We start from the raw sequence: 18,000 nt of genomic DNA, 5'->3' as shown, positions 1-18,000 counted from the left end.
TTCTTAGGTGAGGCTTTCCAGGTAGACATTTGAGGCTCCAGTTCAGGCTCCACCCATTCTCTGAATCTCCACTTCTCAGAGAGAGTGATTTGTTTTACAAGAGGAGTGGACTGTCTTCCCATTCTATTTTTGTGGCTGCCCCTGCCTAAATCTGCACGATTTATTATTTGACATATATCCCACGTTTCTAGTCATATGAATTCTTATTAGAGCTTCAGTTACCTTAACATACAAGTGTTGGAATTTAGATTTTTTTTCCCCCATAGCTAGAATTTTCATTTAAGGAAGAAGTATATATGTTGTAATACATGAAACATGAATGCATTCATGTTTTACTGTTTGTGCTTGGCCTGGAAAGCCACAGATAATGCACCACTGAATAATTAGCAAAAGAAGAATTCGTAATGGATTAGTGTCATTGCTTTACAATGGTAACCCTTTCTTTTGAATACATTGTTGTTGTTAATCCTATTCAGGCATCATATTACCTGATATTCTTACTGTATCTACAACTATATAGATGAAGACTTTCCTTCTGCAGATGACAAAGCTCTCCCTTCCTTCCTTCCTTCCTTCCTTCCTTCCTTCCTTCCTTCCTTCCTTCCTTCCTTCCTTCCTTCCTTCCTTCCTTCCTTCCTTCCTTCCTGTTCCATAAACCTTTTCTAATCAATGAAATAAAACCTTGATTATTCTCATACCTAAGAATGTTATTCCTTTTTTGGGGACATAAATAGAAGATGGATAGCAAGATTTTCTTCCCAGTTTATTTTTTAAGGGTTTATATATTTATTTATTACAAAAGAAACCTGTCAGCCCTTGATTTTACATGCAAAAGTCTTTGTGTATCTTTTTATGTATCTCACTAGATCTTTGAAGATGAACACAGCGTTCTTTATCTGGACCAAGGTGGGGTTTTGGTTGCTATGAAACATACATCTCTGCCTATCAGACATCTCTGGTAATTACTGTGACTTCTCTAATCCCATTCATCATAGAATCCTTCAGTATGTATTATAAGCCACTAGTAGTTGGATTGTGACCAAATATTTTACTAAGTGCCAGGATATGCCAGTTAAGAAATTAGCACATTGTCTCTCTTCATCTCAATAGAACTACATCTGCATTTTGTGCATAATACTTTCAATAAACAAAACACTTGCAAGACAATATTATAATCTACATTAGTATTGAGGAGTAGCATTGTTTTGTTCTAGCCAAAGTTTAGAAAGATATCTAATCATTTTTAACACTGAAGGTTAAACTCTACTGAAATGGAAGAATAAGAGAACAAAGTACAATAAGAGACTCAAGAAGGAATGTGGTGTAAATATGTACATTGGGGGAAAACAACAATACTTTAAAAATTTCTAATAGTCAAGGACAAATATAGCAGGAAAGTGCAGATTCTATACAGAAGAGCACATTTTGATATCAATAAAACTGACCTGATGTTGTTCTCATGCTTTGAAAAGGATTGAAGGTGTTTTCTAACATGGGAGAGTCTGAAAAAAGGACTTCTTTAAAGCAGCTTCTTTAAAGAGATGTTGTGCTTGCTCTCCCATACTTTCAAGAGCACCCCTTTGAAATCAGTAGTGGAACATACAAAGTTCTAGTATTTATGATTTGCTAAACTCCCACATAACCAACATGAGAGGATTCCAGGTGGTTGGTGGTATCCTCAGTTACTAGGAGTAATGGAAGTTGTGCTCCTAATTCTGAGTTATTGTCAGTATTAGGTATGCATACATTTCTGCACCTGAACATTTAATGACCTCATTCACTGTAGTAGCTACAGTATGGTTTATGATGATATATATTCAGGGGGTTTCTTATCTTAGTTTAAACCTATTGTACTATACTGTAATACGTAGGTGTTTTCTTATTAAAGACATTCAGGGCAAACGATGCTTTTCCTATTCTTTCTTTAAAATACTTCTAGTGCACTTTACATTTCCACATTTATAACTGTACCATGATTTCCTTGTCCTTGTCCTACAATGGTGAACTCTATTACTGAACTACAATTCTCAGAAGCCCACATATAGTGAGGGATTCTGGGAGCTGTGATTCAGCAACCACATCCTTGCATTACCCACTTCCATTCATTCCTAAGATTATGTTACTTTTGTAGTGATTGGGCTCTCTTGCCCTCTTTTTCTGTCCTATTTTTAAAGTGTTCATAATGCTTAGTTTCATTCTAAGCATTTCCAAATTAGGAAAATTATGCTTAATATGCCTGTAATGTATAATAATAATTTTAGATGATTTTTTGTTCAACTTTTTGCATTTATCTGCAGTGAGTTCTCTCTTCCATTAAACAGCAATACTCTGTTTTATCATTAACTATGTTAATATTTTCTTTTTCTACAGGCCATTTAAAATGTGAACTTAACGCAAAAGAACACATAGAATATATAGTTCCTTAGGGAAACTCTATGTCTGCTTCTTTAAAGCAATCTTTCTTTCTTTCTTTCTTTCTTTCTTTCTTTCTTTCTTTCTTTCTTTCTTTCTTTCTTTCTTTCTTTTCCTGTAATTTTTTTTGAACATTGCAGTTTTCTGGAATCTGTTATGAAAAGCTATGGTATATATAAATGACATATAGTACTAATTATTCTCATATACTTTACATAGAGTGGATTTTCCTTTTTCCTTATATTTTTTCTTCTACATTTTTTGTTGTTACTACCACCAGGTTAAGTTTTGATGAAGGAAGATCTTGGAGCAAGTACAGTTTCACTTCCATCCCACTTTTTGTTGATGGGGTTTTGGGAGAGCCCGGAGAAGAGACTTTAATAATGACGTGAGTAGACATTAAATTGATAATATCTCACATGAGATAATACTAATAGGATCTGTTCTATTATTATCAAAATATAGAAAATTTAATACTCAAATGAGATATCATTTGAAGTCTAGGAATATAAATAGAATATACAGTGTTACACTGATTACTTCAGTTTGATTTGACTGCAATCATTTGTTTAGTGGGTTTGTGCAGATGCTCAAAATAGTGCTTCTCTTTGTTGGAGATTCAAGCAAAGGACACCTTTGATTTGACCACCTAAAGAAAGGACTGCCGTTCTTCTAATCAGCAAAGCATATCAGATATACTTCACTGATTTTCCATGCATGTCGGAGTGCATGTGCAGAAACCCTGTCCGTAAGCAAAGTAGCCTATTTCAGCAGTTCTGTCCTATCATTACCTTTTACCATATTGAGGTGGAACAACTTGTATCTATGAGATGAAGCATCTAAGTCGATTGTAGTTGATCTGCAAAGACATAATGCCCAATTTTTCATCAACGACTAAGGAGCTGAATGTTTATCCACTAATTCTTATTAATGAATATGTGTGTGTGTCTCTGTGTGTGTGTGTGATTTTGAAAGAAAAGTTATACTGCTTTGATTATTGCTATAAATTTAATATTTGATGACTGAATTTTTAATTTGTTCAACTTCATGCAGTCAATTCCAAAGGAATAATCACCACCTTCATCAATAATACTGGGAGTCCTGAGAATCAGTAATTTATAAATATTGGAAATAAATGAAACAATAACTTCCTTCCTTCCTTCCTTCCTTCCTTCCTTCCTTCCTTCCTTCCTTCCTTCCTTCCTTCCTTCCTTCCTTCCTTCCTTCCTTCCTTCCAATTCCACTCTATACATACTAGCCAACCTGTAACCTTCAATACCATTTGAAAGCTGTAATTATAATTTGAATGTATAACAGTAAGTAGAGATTAGGGTTTATTTTATGGTTTAGGCTGCAATCCTTTATACACCAAATAAGTCCCTTTGTATACTATGGGACATAATGTGTGAAGAGATTTGTATAGAATTATATTTGTTTCATTTTACCAATCTGTTAAAATAATTGTCTCCTTCTGTTATAATCATTCAGAGTTTTTGGACACTTCAGCCATCGTTCTGAGTGGCAGTTGGTGAAAGTGGACTACAAGACCATTTTTGATAGACGGTGTGCAGATGATTACCGACCCTGGCAGCTTCATAGCCAGGTAAGAAGTCTGACCTGGAGTTGAGCTGAAACATTAATATAATAATTAATTAAAAAGTTGTGATGCACCTAATTTATTGCTTCAAAATCAACAAATTAACTTCCTGTAATACTTTGCTATGTATACATTCTACCTGCAGCTAGTAAACATTTATGGTGAAAGGTAGAACTTGAAACAAATTGGGGAAAAAAATGACACCACACTCCATTGTTTGTGAACTGAGTGATGAATCCCACTCTACCTCTGTTAAAAGAGAGGAAGGTACATAAAATACAGTAGAAATGGGCTGGTCCCATGGCCAGATGAAAAGGTAACCCTGCCTTTCAGCATCAGTTCAGTTTCTGGGAGGCAAACAATGTATTCCTCTCGTTAAAATGTGTCGCCTTGGAATAGTTCACTGTATAGATCTTAAAAAAGCATACATGTCTCCAGTGTCATGGTTTCTACGTGTCATGTGCCATCCTTGCAAACCAAAATACACCTCCAGTCACACTGTGATACTAGACACTAGTTAATGGCACTAAGTAACAGTTGGTTCATTTTTTTTTTAATTTGGCTGTTACCAATATCTTAATCATCCTTGTTCAGGGAGCTACATGGTTGTTTTTTCAAGTTCAGCTGACCAAGACAGTACAAGTTCAGAGGCACTGAAATGAGGCTCCTAGTGAACATCCAGAAACATTTTCTGTGTGATGGGGACTTAACTACCTAACGCTACTACAACTACTACAGCCAACCAGTGCAAGAGGATATGAAAGGGAAGCTATTCTCATACTTGGAGACCCTCAGCCGATCTAAGTGTTGTAAATTCACACGAGTGTAGGATTTCTAGGCCTTGTCAACTCATTTCGTTATAACCAGGTGAGGACAAGTAGTTTGGATAGCATATTGAGCTTGGAGTCAGTAAGGGTGGACTCATTCATGGCTGGTTGACATTAGAAGGCTCCCAGCCACCTTTTGAAAGATTGGGGTGCCATTTTTTAAAAAAAATTACTTGGATGTTTACTTCTTGCTTAGTAGAGGTTTGGTCAAATTACTAAAACCTGTGCTTCTTTCTGTATGTTTCATGTAAATGTGCTGTGTCTCTTTTTGGGGGTGGTGGTGGTAGTGGTGGTATTTTTTTCCCCCTGGTATGGGAATGGGAAAAGGATAAATCCAGGTTCATCTGCATACTTTCTGCTGTTAGTCAGTCATACACACATCTTTACTATGAGAGTGTTGGTGTCCTACTGCCATAGTCTTTGTGCCATTGAATATGTGGCAAATTTGTTCTTGGAGTAGAAAAATGAAGGTCCTTACTGTTTCTTTTTGTGTCAGTGTACCACAACTGTTTACATTTATAATTTGCAGAAATATACCTGATCACTATGGTATTCAGAGAAAGCTCTTTTCCCCTTTTCTTTACTCAGGGAGAAGCATGCATCATGGGAGCCAAAAGGACTTACAAGAAGCGTAAGTCAGAAAAGAAATGCATGCAAGGCAAGTACGCTGGAGCCATGTCATCTGAGCCATGTGTTTGCACAGAAGCAGACTTTGACTGGTGAGTTGTGCTTGCAGATATGCTTAATACCAGAGAGTGACTAAGATTACAGCTTATATGGCTTTAGTTATAGATGTGCATATAGCATGACTTCCACCCAGGGGACAAAAACTCCTAGAGGTTTTCTGCAGAATGGATAGAAGGGAAATTTCTTTCTAAATTAATGTGGTACCATGGCAGCACATGCTGCTACATCAGTAAAGTTACAGTACCTACAGTACCTGCTATATATATTTCATAAATGCTTTTATCAAGATTCAGGATTTCGTGATATAAATGCATGTTTTGTACAGTTGTACAGTACTGCAAGAATGCAGAGTGTGAGTGTGTACATACTGTTATCAATTCATTTGTGCATAATTAAAGAATAATACAAAAGTAATCTTGATGCAAAAATATATACTAATATTCTCCAAGCCTTAAAAAAAGGGCAACATGAAGGGAACATCAAGCCCCAGCCCTTCTACAGCTGACCAAAAGGGTGTTGCAGAGTAATTGCAACTAAATTCATCTAAATGCATTTGTAAGCTTTGCACCTACAGGCTTGGGTCTCCCATTTATACAAGTACTGTAGTCACATTTAACATAGTTTCACTGCAGCCTTTCTTATACATTATAACTCCTCACCCACCACACCTCCTACATTGAATTCCTAAATCCTGTGTAGACAATTGTTCTGCAGTATTTTATAATATCAGCAACAAGCTATGGCAAAATAAACAAACATACTGTAAGAATTGGACATTCTGGCAAGCTATACATAAACTAATTCTGGGTATTTATTTGTTTGTTTATGTATTTAATTGATTTAATTTTAATCAATTTAATTGTGGAGGTGGTGAGTCCTGGTGCTGCGGAGAGGGGCTTGGTGGTGCAGTGGACTTTGGCAATGCAGGGGGGCCAGCCTGATGGCACAAGGGACTCAGGTGGTAAAGTGGCCTTGGCATGACACTCCATGGGTTTTAACAGTACAAGGACCCAACAAGTTTGGCAGACCCCAGCAGTGAGAAGAAGTGAATGTTGGAGTGGACAACTGGTCACTCCCCCCAATTTATTAGTGACAGCAGAGAGTGATTAGGGTCCCATCAGTGTGAGTGTGGTACTCCACCCTGGTGTGAGAGAGACAGGGGCAGTCCAGGATTGTATGGTGGTATGTAAGAGTATCCACCCCTGAGTGAGAGGCAAGAGGTAGGTAGGAGTGGGTGGGATGCCCCCCGCAACCAGTGAGAGTGGCTGAGGGGGGGCACAGTGAGTGTGTGGGTGGTGTGTGGTGGTCTCTCATGAAGGATACACAGGCTGCAAGTTTTCTCGGGATGAGAGCTTGTGGTCTCTCATGAAGAATGTAGGAAGAATGCACAGAAACAACTTCCTCGGGATGAGAGCCCCGATTCAAGCCGTAAGCTCTCTTTTATTTTCCCCCAGCTAAGCAAGTACACTAAAACAGTAATTCACATAGCAGAAGGCTGATTGGTCTAAATAGCAATGCATACCTCATGTAACCCCCCTGATAGCCTCCTGGCACAGCTCAGGTTACAGCTCGTGTTGCCTTGTGAGGAAAGTTTTTGCTACAACCTTATCCACTATGGAAGTTCAAGGAAGGTTCAATGTAAATAAACATCTTGCACAGCTGTCGTGGTTTGCCAGCCAACAGCATAGCATGCAATGCTCTCTACAGTGGTGGTTAGGCCAGAACAGCACCAAGAGCAGAAGCTGGTACGCGGGGGGCCTGCCATCACCTGAGGTTGATTGAGTGCAGGAGGATATGTGTGTGGGGGAAGAGACCTTTGTTTCAATCCAGGGTTTCCAGAGGTCCAGGAAAACTCTGGGGGCCACAGGGTGGGTTACCCATTGAGGTGGTGATAGGCCAGGGATGCTATGGAGGGAACCAGAGGGCAGGCCATCTTCGGGGAAGATGCCCCTGGTGTTTGTTACCAGTGGTGTGTTCTGGCCCTCTGGGTTCAGACTCAGGCCCTGGATAGCAGATCCTTGAGGGCCCTGGTCTCCAGCTGCTGCTTCTTAACACAAGGTCAGTTACCAAGGGCCCCCTCATGGCTTTCATCACAGAGGATCACAGTTTTCTGAGCATCTTCCCCGAAGATGGCCTGCCCTCTGGTCCCTCCATTCGGAGGAGATGGGCGGTGACAAATTCAATAAATTAATAAATAAATAAATTTGCAGTATAAAATCTCTCAGATCTGTTCCAAGTTGGACTCTTAAGTGTGAGGCACAGTCTGAGAAGATGCCGCGGGACCATACTTACCCTGCTATCTGGGAACAATTAGATCCTGTTGGACCTAAGGAAGTAGACAGGATCCTCCAGACTGTAAATGCCACCACGTGTCATCTAGATCCATGCCCTTCCTGGCTGGTGAAGCAGCCTGGGAGGTGACATGTGGTTGGGTCCAGGCGATGGTTAATACATCCTTGAGAAAGGGGGTGTTTCTGGCTGCCTTCATGCTGGTACACCCCCTCCTCAAGAAACCATCACTGGACCCTACTGTACTGGACAATTTTTGTCCTGTCTCCCACCTCCCCTTTTTGGGGAAGGTGGTTGAGAAACTGGTGGTGCTACAACTCCAGAGGATCCTGGATTAAATGGATTATCTTCCAGTCAGGTTTCAGGCCAGGATATGGGACAGAGACTGCGTTGGTTGCACTTATGGATGATCTCTGGTGGGAGAGGGATGGAGGGAGTGCTGACTCTTCTTGACCTCTCAGTGGCTTTCAGTACCATCAACCATGGTATCCTTTTGGGACAGCTCAGGTAGTTGGGGGTGGGTGGCGTGGTTTTATGCTGTTTCACCTCCTTCCTCCAGGACTGGTCCCAATCAGTGGTGATAGATAAGAGGTCGACCCTCGACCTCTTTTGTGTGCACAGGGTTTGGTTCTCTCCCCTCTCCTATTCAACATCTACATGAAACCACTGGGTGAGATCATACAACACCATGGGATGAGGTATCATCAATATGCTGATGATACTCAATTATATATCTCCATCCCAGGTGAGGTAAGTGATGCGGTGACTGCCCTTTCTCAGTGCCTGGAGGCTGTGGGGTCTGGATGGGGAACAGCAGGCTTCAGCTGAACCTTGGTAAGATGGAGTGGCTCTGGGTTGATGGCTCTTCTGTATCTGGGAAGTTGTGATCTTTGGTTCTGAATGGGGTTGCACTGCCCCATTCAAACCCAATGCAGAATGTGGGGGTCCTTCTGGACTCATGACTCCTGCTCAAAGAGCAGGTGGCAGTCATGGCCAGAAGGTGTTGTGCGCCAGTTATGCCCTTTCCTGGATTGAGATGTGCTCCAAACAGTCACTCATGCCCTGGTCATCTCCCCTATAGACTATTGCAATGTGCTGTACATGAGGCTACCCTTGAAGAGTATCCAGAAGCTTCAGCCGGTCCAGAATGAGGCCTCACAGGCAGTTATTGGTGCCCCAAGATCAGCACATGTGACACCACTGCTGTGTGTAATGGTCGCCTATTCTAAAACACCATCAGACTCATTTGCAGGAATACAAAGATATCTGATTTATTAAAGAATAGTATGCAGGATCACAGAGAAAGCTGAGAATGATGAAAGCACGCCAAATTCAAACTAAAACCCTTGGTGCAAATGAAATCCCTCCCCCCATAGAATCTTCTCAAGTTCACAATCCCAGGTGCTCCTAACGGTTTCTGATGGTCTGCGGGAAAAGGCCTTGAACAGATAACATAACCCAAACACATTCCATTGTCCTGATTTCACATACAGAGCTTGGCACAAGGTCTCACAGCAGCTCCCTCCCAAACAGAAATGCGCGTCAGTGCCATGGCATGTGAAACATTACGATGTATAAACTACATTGAATCAGTGAACATGACATACTGCCTCCCCAAAATAAAAATACATTAAGCGGCAGGCTTCAAAGGATAAGAAAGGTGGAAATGGTTAACTAAATCAGGAGCATTAACATGGTGGACAGACACCCATTCAGGATGAGGAAAGTGTTTCCATTGGACCAGATACTGCAGGGTGCCTCAAAGCTTGCGAGAATCAACTATGTCCTTGACTTCAAAGTGTTGTTGGCCATCAATCATAATTGGAGCAGGAGGAGGAGGGTGAGGGTGTCAACGCGGTGAGTGGTGCACAGGCTTAAGCAAGCTGCAATGGAAAACAGGGTGCAAGCATTTCAAATTGTGAGGCAGTTCTAATTTAACAGTAACTGGATTGAGAAGACGAACAATAGGAAAAGGACCAATGAATTTGGGAGCAAGTTTTTTAGAGAGTTGAGGTGATTTGATAAATTTAGTAGATAGATACACCTGATCCCCAACTTTGAAGTCGTGTTGTAAAGAGTGATGCTTATCAGCTTGAGACATGTAAGCAGCCTGGGCGTCAGCCAAAACTTGTTGAATGACTGGCCAGGAATCAGACAGTTTAACAGCCCAGTCAGATGGAGACCATGTTTGGGAAGGGGGCTGTCCCAGTTCAGGGATGGGAACAAAGTTGTGACCAGAAACCACACGAAAAGGGGTTTGTCTGGTACTTTGACGCACAGCATTGTTGTAAGCAACTTCAGCAAAAGGTAATAAGTCCACCCAATCATCCTGATGGTAGTTAATGTATGCTCTAAGAAACTGTTCAAGAGTGGAATTTGAAATCTCAGTAGAACCGTCAGTCTGGGGATGGGACGATGTGGACAGTGCTTGTTTAGTGCCAATCAATTTAAGAAATGATTTTCAAAATTGGGAAGTAAACTGTGTCCCGCAGTCAGAGATCAAATGGGAGGGGCTACCATGGAGGTGGTAGATATCGAGGAGAAATAGGCACGCTAATTGTGGGGCTGATGGGATGGATGCACATGGAATGAAACGAGCTTGTTTAGAGAAAAAATCCTTTACAACCCAAATGACAGTTTTCTTCTGACTGGGAGGTAGGTCCACAATGAAATCCATAGAAATCTCATCCCAGGGACGGGACGGGCTGGCCACTGGCTGTAGAAGCCCCTGTGGTTTCCCCCCTTTTCATTTTGACATGGCACAAACAGGGCAGGAAGCAACATAGTCTTTTACATCACGCCTTAAGATTGGCCACCAAAATTGACGGCGAACCAAATGGTTTGACAAAACCAAAGTGTCCAGCAAGTTTATCATCATGGGAACACTGCAAAACAGCAGCCCTTAAAGTTTCAGGCACATAAAGGTGGTGTTCCACCCACACCAGACTGTTTTCAAAAGAAACATTGTCTCTATTAGCTAGCAACCAAGGGTCAGATTTCAGTGCCTGGAGAAAGTCTTTCTGTAACTGACAAGGAACTCGCACTTTCCACTTCCCAGATTGGGCTGGGTTTGGGGTTGCCTGCGCACGGGTCTGGCTCTGAGTGACAGCAACCAAGCCCAGTTGTGGTTCAGTGAGAACAGTCCCAACCACATCCGCCACCTGGTCAAGGTCCTGAGGTAAACGTGACAAGGCATCGGCCAGAAAGTTTTTCTTTCCCAGAATAGGAAAGGGTTTTTAATTTCTCAAATGCTGCCTGGCATTCAGGCGTCCAATTCAGCACTGCCCCAGGGTTTTTCACTTTGCATGTCTCCCCCAAGCCCTTGGTACGGAGTAAATCACTGAGGGGCAGAGCAATCTCAGCAAACCCCTGGATAAATTGTCGATAGAAATTACTGAACCCTAGGAAACTTTGTAATTGCCTCCGGGTGCGGGGACGTTCCCAACTTAGAATTTTTGAGAAAAAATTCTTAGAAAAAAAAAATCGCCTGAATTTTTGCAGGGTCCATTTCTATCCCCTGGGCAGACACTTGATAGCCCAGATAGTCAAGTTGGGTTTTGTGAAACTCACATTTGGAAAGTTTGGCATAGAGTCTGGCATCTCTAAGTTTGCGTAACACTTGTCTGAGGAGGTGTTCATGTTCCTCCTTGGTTTCAGTGTAAATGAGATCATCTTAATAAACCAGTACCCCTTTAAACAAATAATCATGTAATACTTCATTAATCAATTGCATGAAGACCCCAGGTGCCCCTGCCAACCCAAAAGGATGGACTTTGTATTGAAACGATCCTAGTGGGCAATTAAAAGCAGTTTTCCACTCATCCCCAGCTTTTATGCGAATGCGGAAGTAGGCTTTGCAAAGATCGAGCTTGGAGAAAATCTTGTCCTTTGACAAATGAGCTAACATGTCCTTCATGAGGGGTAGAGGGTACTTGTTGACAATAGAGATGATGTATAAACTACATTGAATCAGTGAACATGACACTGTGCGAGCTCCACTGGGTGCCAGTTTGCTTCTGGGTCCAATTCAAGGTGTTGATTATGACCTTTAAAGACCTACATGGCATGGGGCCAGGTTACCTGAGGGGCTGTCTTATCCCCATAACATCGACCCGTCCCACCCAGTCATGCATTGGGGGCATGCTAGGGACCCCGTTGGTAAGGAAATTCCACTTGGAGGGGTCCAGGAGGTGGGCCTTTTCTGCAGTGACACCTACTCTCTGAAACATTCTGCCCCCGGAGGTGAGGCAGGCCCCTTTGCTCCTGGTCTTCCAGAAGAATTTGAAGACCTGGTTCTGCCACCTCCCCTGGGGTGGGAAGAGCAATACCTCTTCCTGGGGGTGGCTGGCGCCATAGAGCCCTCCCCAATGATCTTTTGCCATTTGGATTTTATATCTATTTTATTCTCTATTTATATTGTAATTTATGTCTTTTATGGTTTTAATTGTCATTTTTTTTTTGTAAATCGCCCAGGCCCCCCTTTTTGGGGGAGATGGGTGGTGATAGAAATCTGAAAATGACTGACTGACTGACTGACTGACTGAATGAATGAATAAATGTACATGGTTGCCCAACTCACAAATTGCAAATCTGGGCGACAAACATAGGATTAAAGCCAGAAGCAAATCCAACAAGGTAAAAAACAACATGAAAGAAAATGTAACAACATAAAAGAAAATGTAGTGTAACCAATGCCAACCATAGTCATTCAACTTCCAACCATTACAAAGAGTCTCATTCTGGGGAAAGGCCAGGTCTTTGAGGCCTTACAGAGGGCCACCAGGCCATCTGAATCTCTGGGTTATGCTGTTCCTGAAGGAGCCACAGCAACTAAAATTCTGCTTATTAAAAACCAGAATTCAAGAAGATTGGAATGTAAAATCTCTTAGGCCATCTCAACAATATTTACTAATCACGTTATTAAAATAAAGCCAGCTGCTTCCATAAGATGTTTCTCACATTAGCTTCTTTTTCTTAATTCAACACAAACTGGAAATAACCCAGAACAGAGTTTTTATGTTTTTTGAGTCATGACTATGTTGGAAAAGCAAATTATGTAAAATTCATTTGTTTTTGTTTTTAAAAAAATTCTAATTTTTAAAAATCAAGAATCATGTTTGATTATCAAAGCAAAACAAAACATTGCATCTACAAGTCTGAATTATTTTCAGCCTTATCACTAATTCTGGGAGAAAGTGTTCATGCTTCCTGTGGTAGCAGAATAAGTAATCCCTGAATTGTGCGTGAAACAATGTGTACTTTAGGGGATAGGAAAGAAAGGGAGTCAGTTCCTAGGTATTTTATTGATATGCATTGCCCACTTTTCACAGCCAGGGGGCAATAGTGTTTCAGGAATGATTATCACAATGGAAATGGTGCACTTAACCCCAAGAATAATATTTCCTAGCAACTGCCTAGAAACCAGCCTATATTTATTTAAGTAATAAATGGATTACACAGTGACATATGTGTTATTAAAGCATTTCTTTGCCAGATTTTCCCAGGTTTTATTCCAGCAGCAGATCATTTTTTGTTTTTCTTTTAAAGAAAAAGATAAATCTATATTAGCATGTTAATACATCATCATCATCATCATCACCACCACCACCACCACCACCATCGTGATCATTCAGTGTGAATTCTATTTTCCCTAGTGTATTCATTTTAATACAATGTCCATGGCATCTATTTTTAATGCATTTTTTGATCAGATAATTGCATTGCAGGATTTGGAGAAGTGTTGAATAAATGGATAATTGTGATCCAGAGCACACAGTAATTCTGTGCATGCAAATTAGGTTGGTTCATATTAAATAACAAATTGAATACATTTCTCCCCATCCCTATCCATACTGCATCATCGCTCTTCAATAAGAAATGAAGTTTTGTTTCTTATTTCTTCCTCAAGTAAAATAATAGTATGCATGATGATCCTAAAGAATTTCATTAGGACCAAAAACCCTGTAACTGTATGTTGTAGACTCATCTACAACATACAGTTTAAGGACAGCCACTATGTAGGACAGACGGGCAGAAGACTAGTAGAACACATCCATGAACTCCAACTAGCAGTCAGAAGACATAGTGAAAACTCCTTAATCTCACAACACATGGACAGACTCAGCCATAGTTTTAACTGTGAAACTGTAAGCATCGTAGACCAAGCTAAATCCAAAAGCACTAGGGAATTCCTGGAAGCTTGGCACTCAGACAAAGCAGCCATCAATAGACACATAGAGGTAAACTACATTTACACGCCATTCAAGAGAGACAATAAAAAGGCAAAAGAAGGAAACAAAAAGACCAGAATACATACTCCCCAGCAGCCTACACCCAGATAAGCAGGGATGAACACCAGACAAACTATCAAACAGAAAACAAAGCCTAATCAAGGCTCTACCAAGGAAAAAACCATACCCCCACCAACACTGGCAGGGCAAGCTACTGTATATAAACAAGGAGCAAACTCCACACTCACTAACACTGATGATATTACCTAGTTGGATAATGAAATGTCTGCAAGCAAACAACCAAGCTCAGAGACCACCAAGGACTCCACAGTTCAACCCTGAGCTACAGATATTCTCTTCTTTTGGAATTCTATTAAGGCCTAATCTTACATTCTAATACAGATTGTCTGCTTTATCTCCCTATTCTTTTAAAACTAACATTAGAATACATACCTGTGTGAGATACTAAGTTAAGGTGTGGATTCAAAATTGGAAAACCACACACTCACACCCTTAAACAAAGGCTAAGTTGTGTTACACACGTTTGTTTATGGGTTATGGTCACTCACACACACACAGCTGTTGAGGCACAAGGACCTTGTAAGTCCCCCTTTCTTTCTACCTGGGTTTTCCAGAGAGGTGCGGCTTGAACAGACAAACCACACAGCCCTGGTCAACAGCCGGGAAATAATTAGGGACACACACAAATAACTTTCAACCAAACACTGAGGCACGTAAGGATCTTTGGAATACATGGAGACCAAGCAAATTTAAACTAACAGCAAAACTTTACTGGTTACAATGTACATTTGCACTTTCTCATCCACACATCCACACTTAGCCAAGTCCTTCTCAACTAGGCTGCCAGGCGCTGGATAGAGGGAGCTGCCAAGTCTGGATCCAAAAAACAACTCAAGGAGTAGGCAGGCTTCAGGACCCCTTGTATCCCCAAAAGTTCTTGCTTTGTTGGTTCACAAGACTGGCAGCTACTCTTGCCTTGTTAATTTACAAGTCTGGTAGTTATGATTGGATTGGGTTTTTTTTTCCTCATGTGCTCAGGCCCAGCTTTCTTTGTCTGCTTCAGGTGACATTTTTCCTTTGTTTCCTTAACAACTTCTTTCCTTCTTATCTACCTCCCTGAAGGGATCTTTCAGACAAGATTCCTGGCTTTTTGTCCTCTCCTGCTTACATGTCTGGTTCATCTTTAGGTTATGGCATCTTCAGCCTAATCTCACATGTTCCTCCCCTTGGCATCAAGTTAAACAGGAGATGCCAAAAAGTGGGGCTCACTCATCACCCACTCAGAGCATGATGGGTGAATTATTTCATGTATTCTTGACAATATATTTGCTGTCCAGTTGGTATGGAGGTACATTTTTTTTTTTAAAAAAAAAGCAGATTTAACACATTGAAAAATTGAGGAAATTAATATAAAGGCAAATAATACCAACAGCAAGATTTGAACTATTTTCGTTCCCCAGGATTCCAAGTCAGATAACCAAGATGTCAGCCCAGACCAGTTCTATCCCTCTGGATCTTGGAACTATTGAGAGGCTAGAATTTTGAACTTGGCTAGTTTTGCTTCAATTTAGTTCTTATTGATGGTTAGGTTAAAACAACAAAGACCTTGAAAGGATTTGCAGACTTTGTCCTGCCCTTAATAATAGATAGTCAATAGCCACATGGTTTTGGATGACTGCTGTCCTGATATAGGTCATTTCGTCAGTTAGACCTGTGATGAGGGAGGACATGAGGTTGACACTTTAAGCTATTTATTTATTTGTTTGTTTATTTAGTGTTCCACCTTTATTATTTTTATAAATAACTCAAGGTGGGGAACATACGTAATACTCCTTCTTCCTCCTATTTTCCCCACAACAACCACCCTGTGAGGTGAGTTGGGCTGAGAGTGAGTGGCCCAAAGTCACTCAGCTGGCTTTCATGCCTTGAGTGGCACTAGAACTCACAGGCTTCTGGATTCTAGTCTGGTACCTTAACCACTAGACCAAACTGGTGCAGGCCACCTTTCTTAGGTCCATGTACAGTAAGTTCTTTTTCTTAGTGCAGGGATCCCCACCAAGGAAAGGGTTAGAGCCATGACTTCTATTTTGGGTAAGACGACCACATCACTCTCACAGTCAGACTATAGTTCCCATTTAAGTTGGGTTGATGGGCTTACTTGCGTGGGAGGCAGGGCATACAGAGAGGTTCAGGCACCCAATGGCACAAGCCCCTCCCCGAACTGAAGGCTTGGACATGAGCATAAGCCTCATGCTCACATAACAAAAATAAACTTTTTGTAAAAATAAAGGGGTGGTGGCATAGGAGATATTGTAGCTCTTTTCACAGGTAAAAACAGGAGACTTGGAGGGAAGTAGGTGTTCAGGAAGTATGATTCCTGAAGTTAGTGACCTATATACATTGGGTTGCATTGGTTACACCTAAACAGAGTCACTCTTCTCTGGTTTGTCCATGGTTTCAGTTCTGGAGAAGATTCAAAGTGAAAGAACATTCCCTCCCACCGGTCATTAGTAAAATCCTTTAAAGCAGCAACATCTTTTAATGATCTAGGCTTGAAGGTATTCGAAAGAGACAGGTAGATGTGACCCTGCCCACCATCAAAAATTGCCCTATGCAAAAAGCTGAGCTGTTCATGGCTGCTTGTGCCAATTCTACCCCCCCACAAAAAATGTTGCTGTAACTGTGGGGCAGGGCATCGTCCCAGGAGGAGTTTTTTGATAAGAATGTAGGTTGTGCTTGGATCCTATGGAAAGAGAGAGGGGATCCTATGGAAAGAGAGAGGGGGGGAAGGGGGGGGAAAGAGGGAGTGGGAGGCAAACACAATCAAGCATATTTACACAGGCTTAACTTGGGAGCAGTGCCATCACTGGTTTGTGTCCAGGTACACTAGCTGGGGTGAAATTACATCAAGGACTGTGTGAGGCCCCTTCAATCATGGCCCCAAGGCTGGTTTTCCTTTTTTCACCATAACTTGATCCCTGGTTTAATGCCACTTGGGATAGCTTTGGAGTCTCTGGAAGCAGCACTGGCTTGTTCTAAGGCTTTGGTCATGTCATTTTTTTTTAAATTTCTGCTAAGTTTTTAAGCCATTAAAAGTTTTAAGCCATTCTGGATTCCAGTCTACATACCCTCCCCTGGTTTCCAAACCAAACAGGGTTTCATAGGGGCTGTATCTAAACTGGAGATGGAGCTTCTTGTGGCTGATAGAACCATCAGAAAGTCTGCCCATTGCATGTGGGTGTTGGAGACAGGAAAATTGTATGACATAGACCAATCTGTCTCTGACCATAAAGTGGGAGTTGCAACTTAGAGCAGTCCCATTTTTGAAATTAGCATTCCAGGCAATTAGCAACAATGTGCTGAACCATTTGTTGCTGATTGGGCCACATTGCATCTTGACATCCTTTTACCAAGGTTTCTCTACTTCCTCATCGGCCCATGTTACACAAGTCCAAAATTATCTTTCCCCCAACCTTTTCCTCAACTGCTTAGGCATGTACCTGTTGGGCAATCTCTTTCGTATAGGCATCTGCCTCTGCATTTTTGGAGACAAACCAAGTGTCTAAACCAGTAACCAGTGTGAGCCTTAATCAAATATATGAAGCCTTTCAGTCGCTGCCAGTTACAGTATATCCTGCCATAGTTCTGCATGTGTTAGCAATTTCCCTGAAGTTGACACCCGCTGATCCCTTGCCCAGTATTGCATATGATGGGTAATCCCTTTCATAACATACTCTCTGTGACTATGCAGAAGCGTTCCCCCTCATTATCTATCACATATTACAGTACCTGTTGGGCAGCCACTAGTTCTGCCTCTTGCACACTTAAGAATTTGGTAAAAGAGCCCCTAATGTTAAGTCTTTGGTAGAAACAGCTGCCCAAGAGGTATATCTGGTTCCCTCCTGCCACCATGAAGCCTCATCAGTAAACCAGATTT

The 18,000-nt window shown here is 41.4% G+C and overlaps 1 protein-coding gene across 1 annotated transcript in view; it reads left to right on the top strand.

Moving 5' to 3' along the window:
- SORCS1 (sortilin related VPS10 domain containing receptor 1) overlaps positions 1–18,000 on the top strand; it is a 438,448-nt gene that overhangs the window by 358,776 nt on the left and 61,672 nt on the right. The window contains exons 13-16 of the mRNA XM_063307130.1: positions 867–958; positions 2,693–2,800; positions 3,901–4,015; positions 5,425–5,555. Coding sequence (XP_063163200.1) covers positions 867–958; positions 2,693–2,800; positions 3,901–4,015; positions 5,425–5,555 — 446 coding nt within the window. The remainder of the gene's footprint in view (positions 1–866; positions 959–2,692; positions 2,801–3,900; positions 4,016–5,424; positions 5,556–18,000) is intronic.

Source organism: Candoia aspera, chromosome 6 (genome assembly GCF_035149785.1).
Source record: "Candoia aspera isolate rCanAsp1 chromosome 6, rCanAsp1.hap2, whole genome shotgun sequence".
Lineage (NCBI taxonomy): Eukaryota > Metazoa > Chordata > Lepidosauria > Squamata > Boidae > Candoia > Candoia aspera.
The sequence above is the reverse complement of the archived record's forward strand: the minus strand, read 5'-3'. Positions and strand labels throughout refer to the sequence as shown.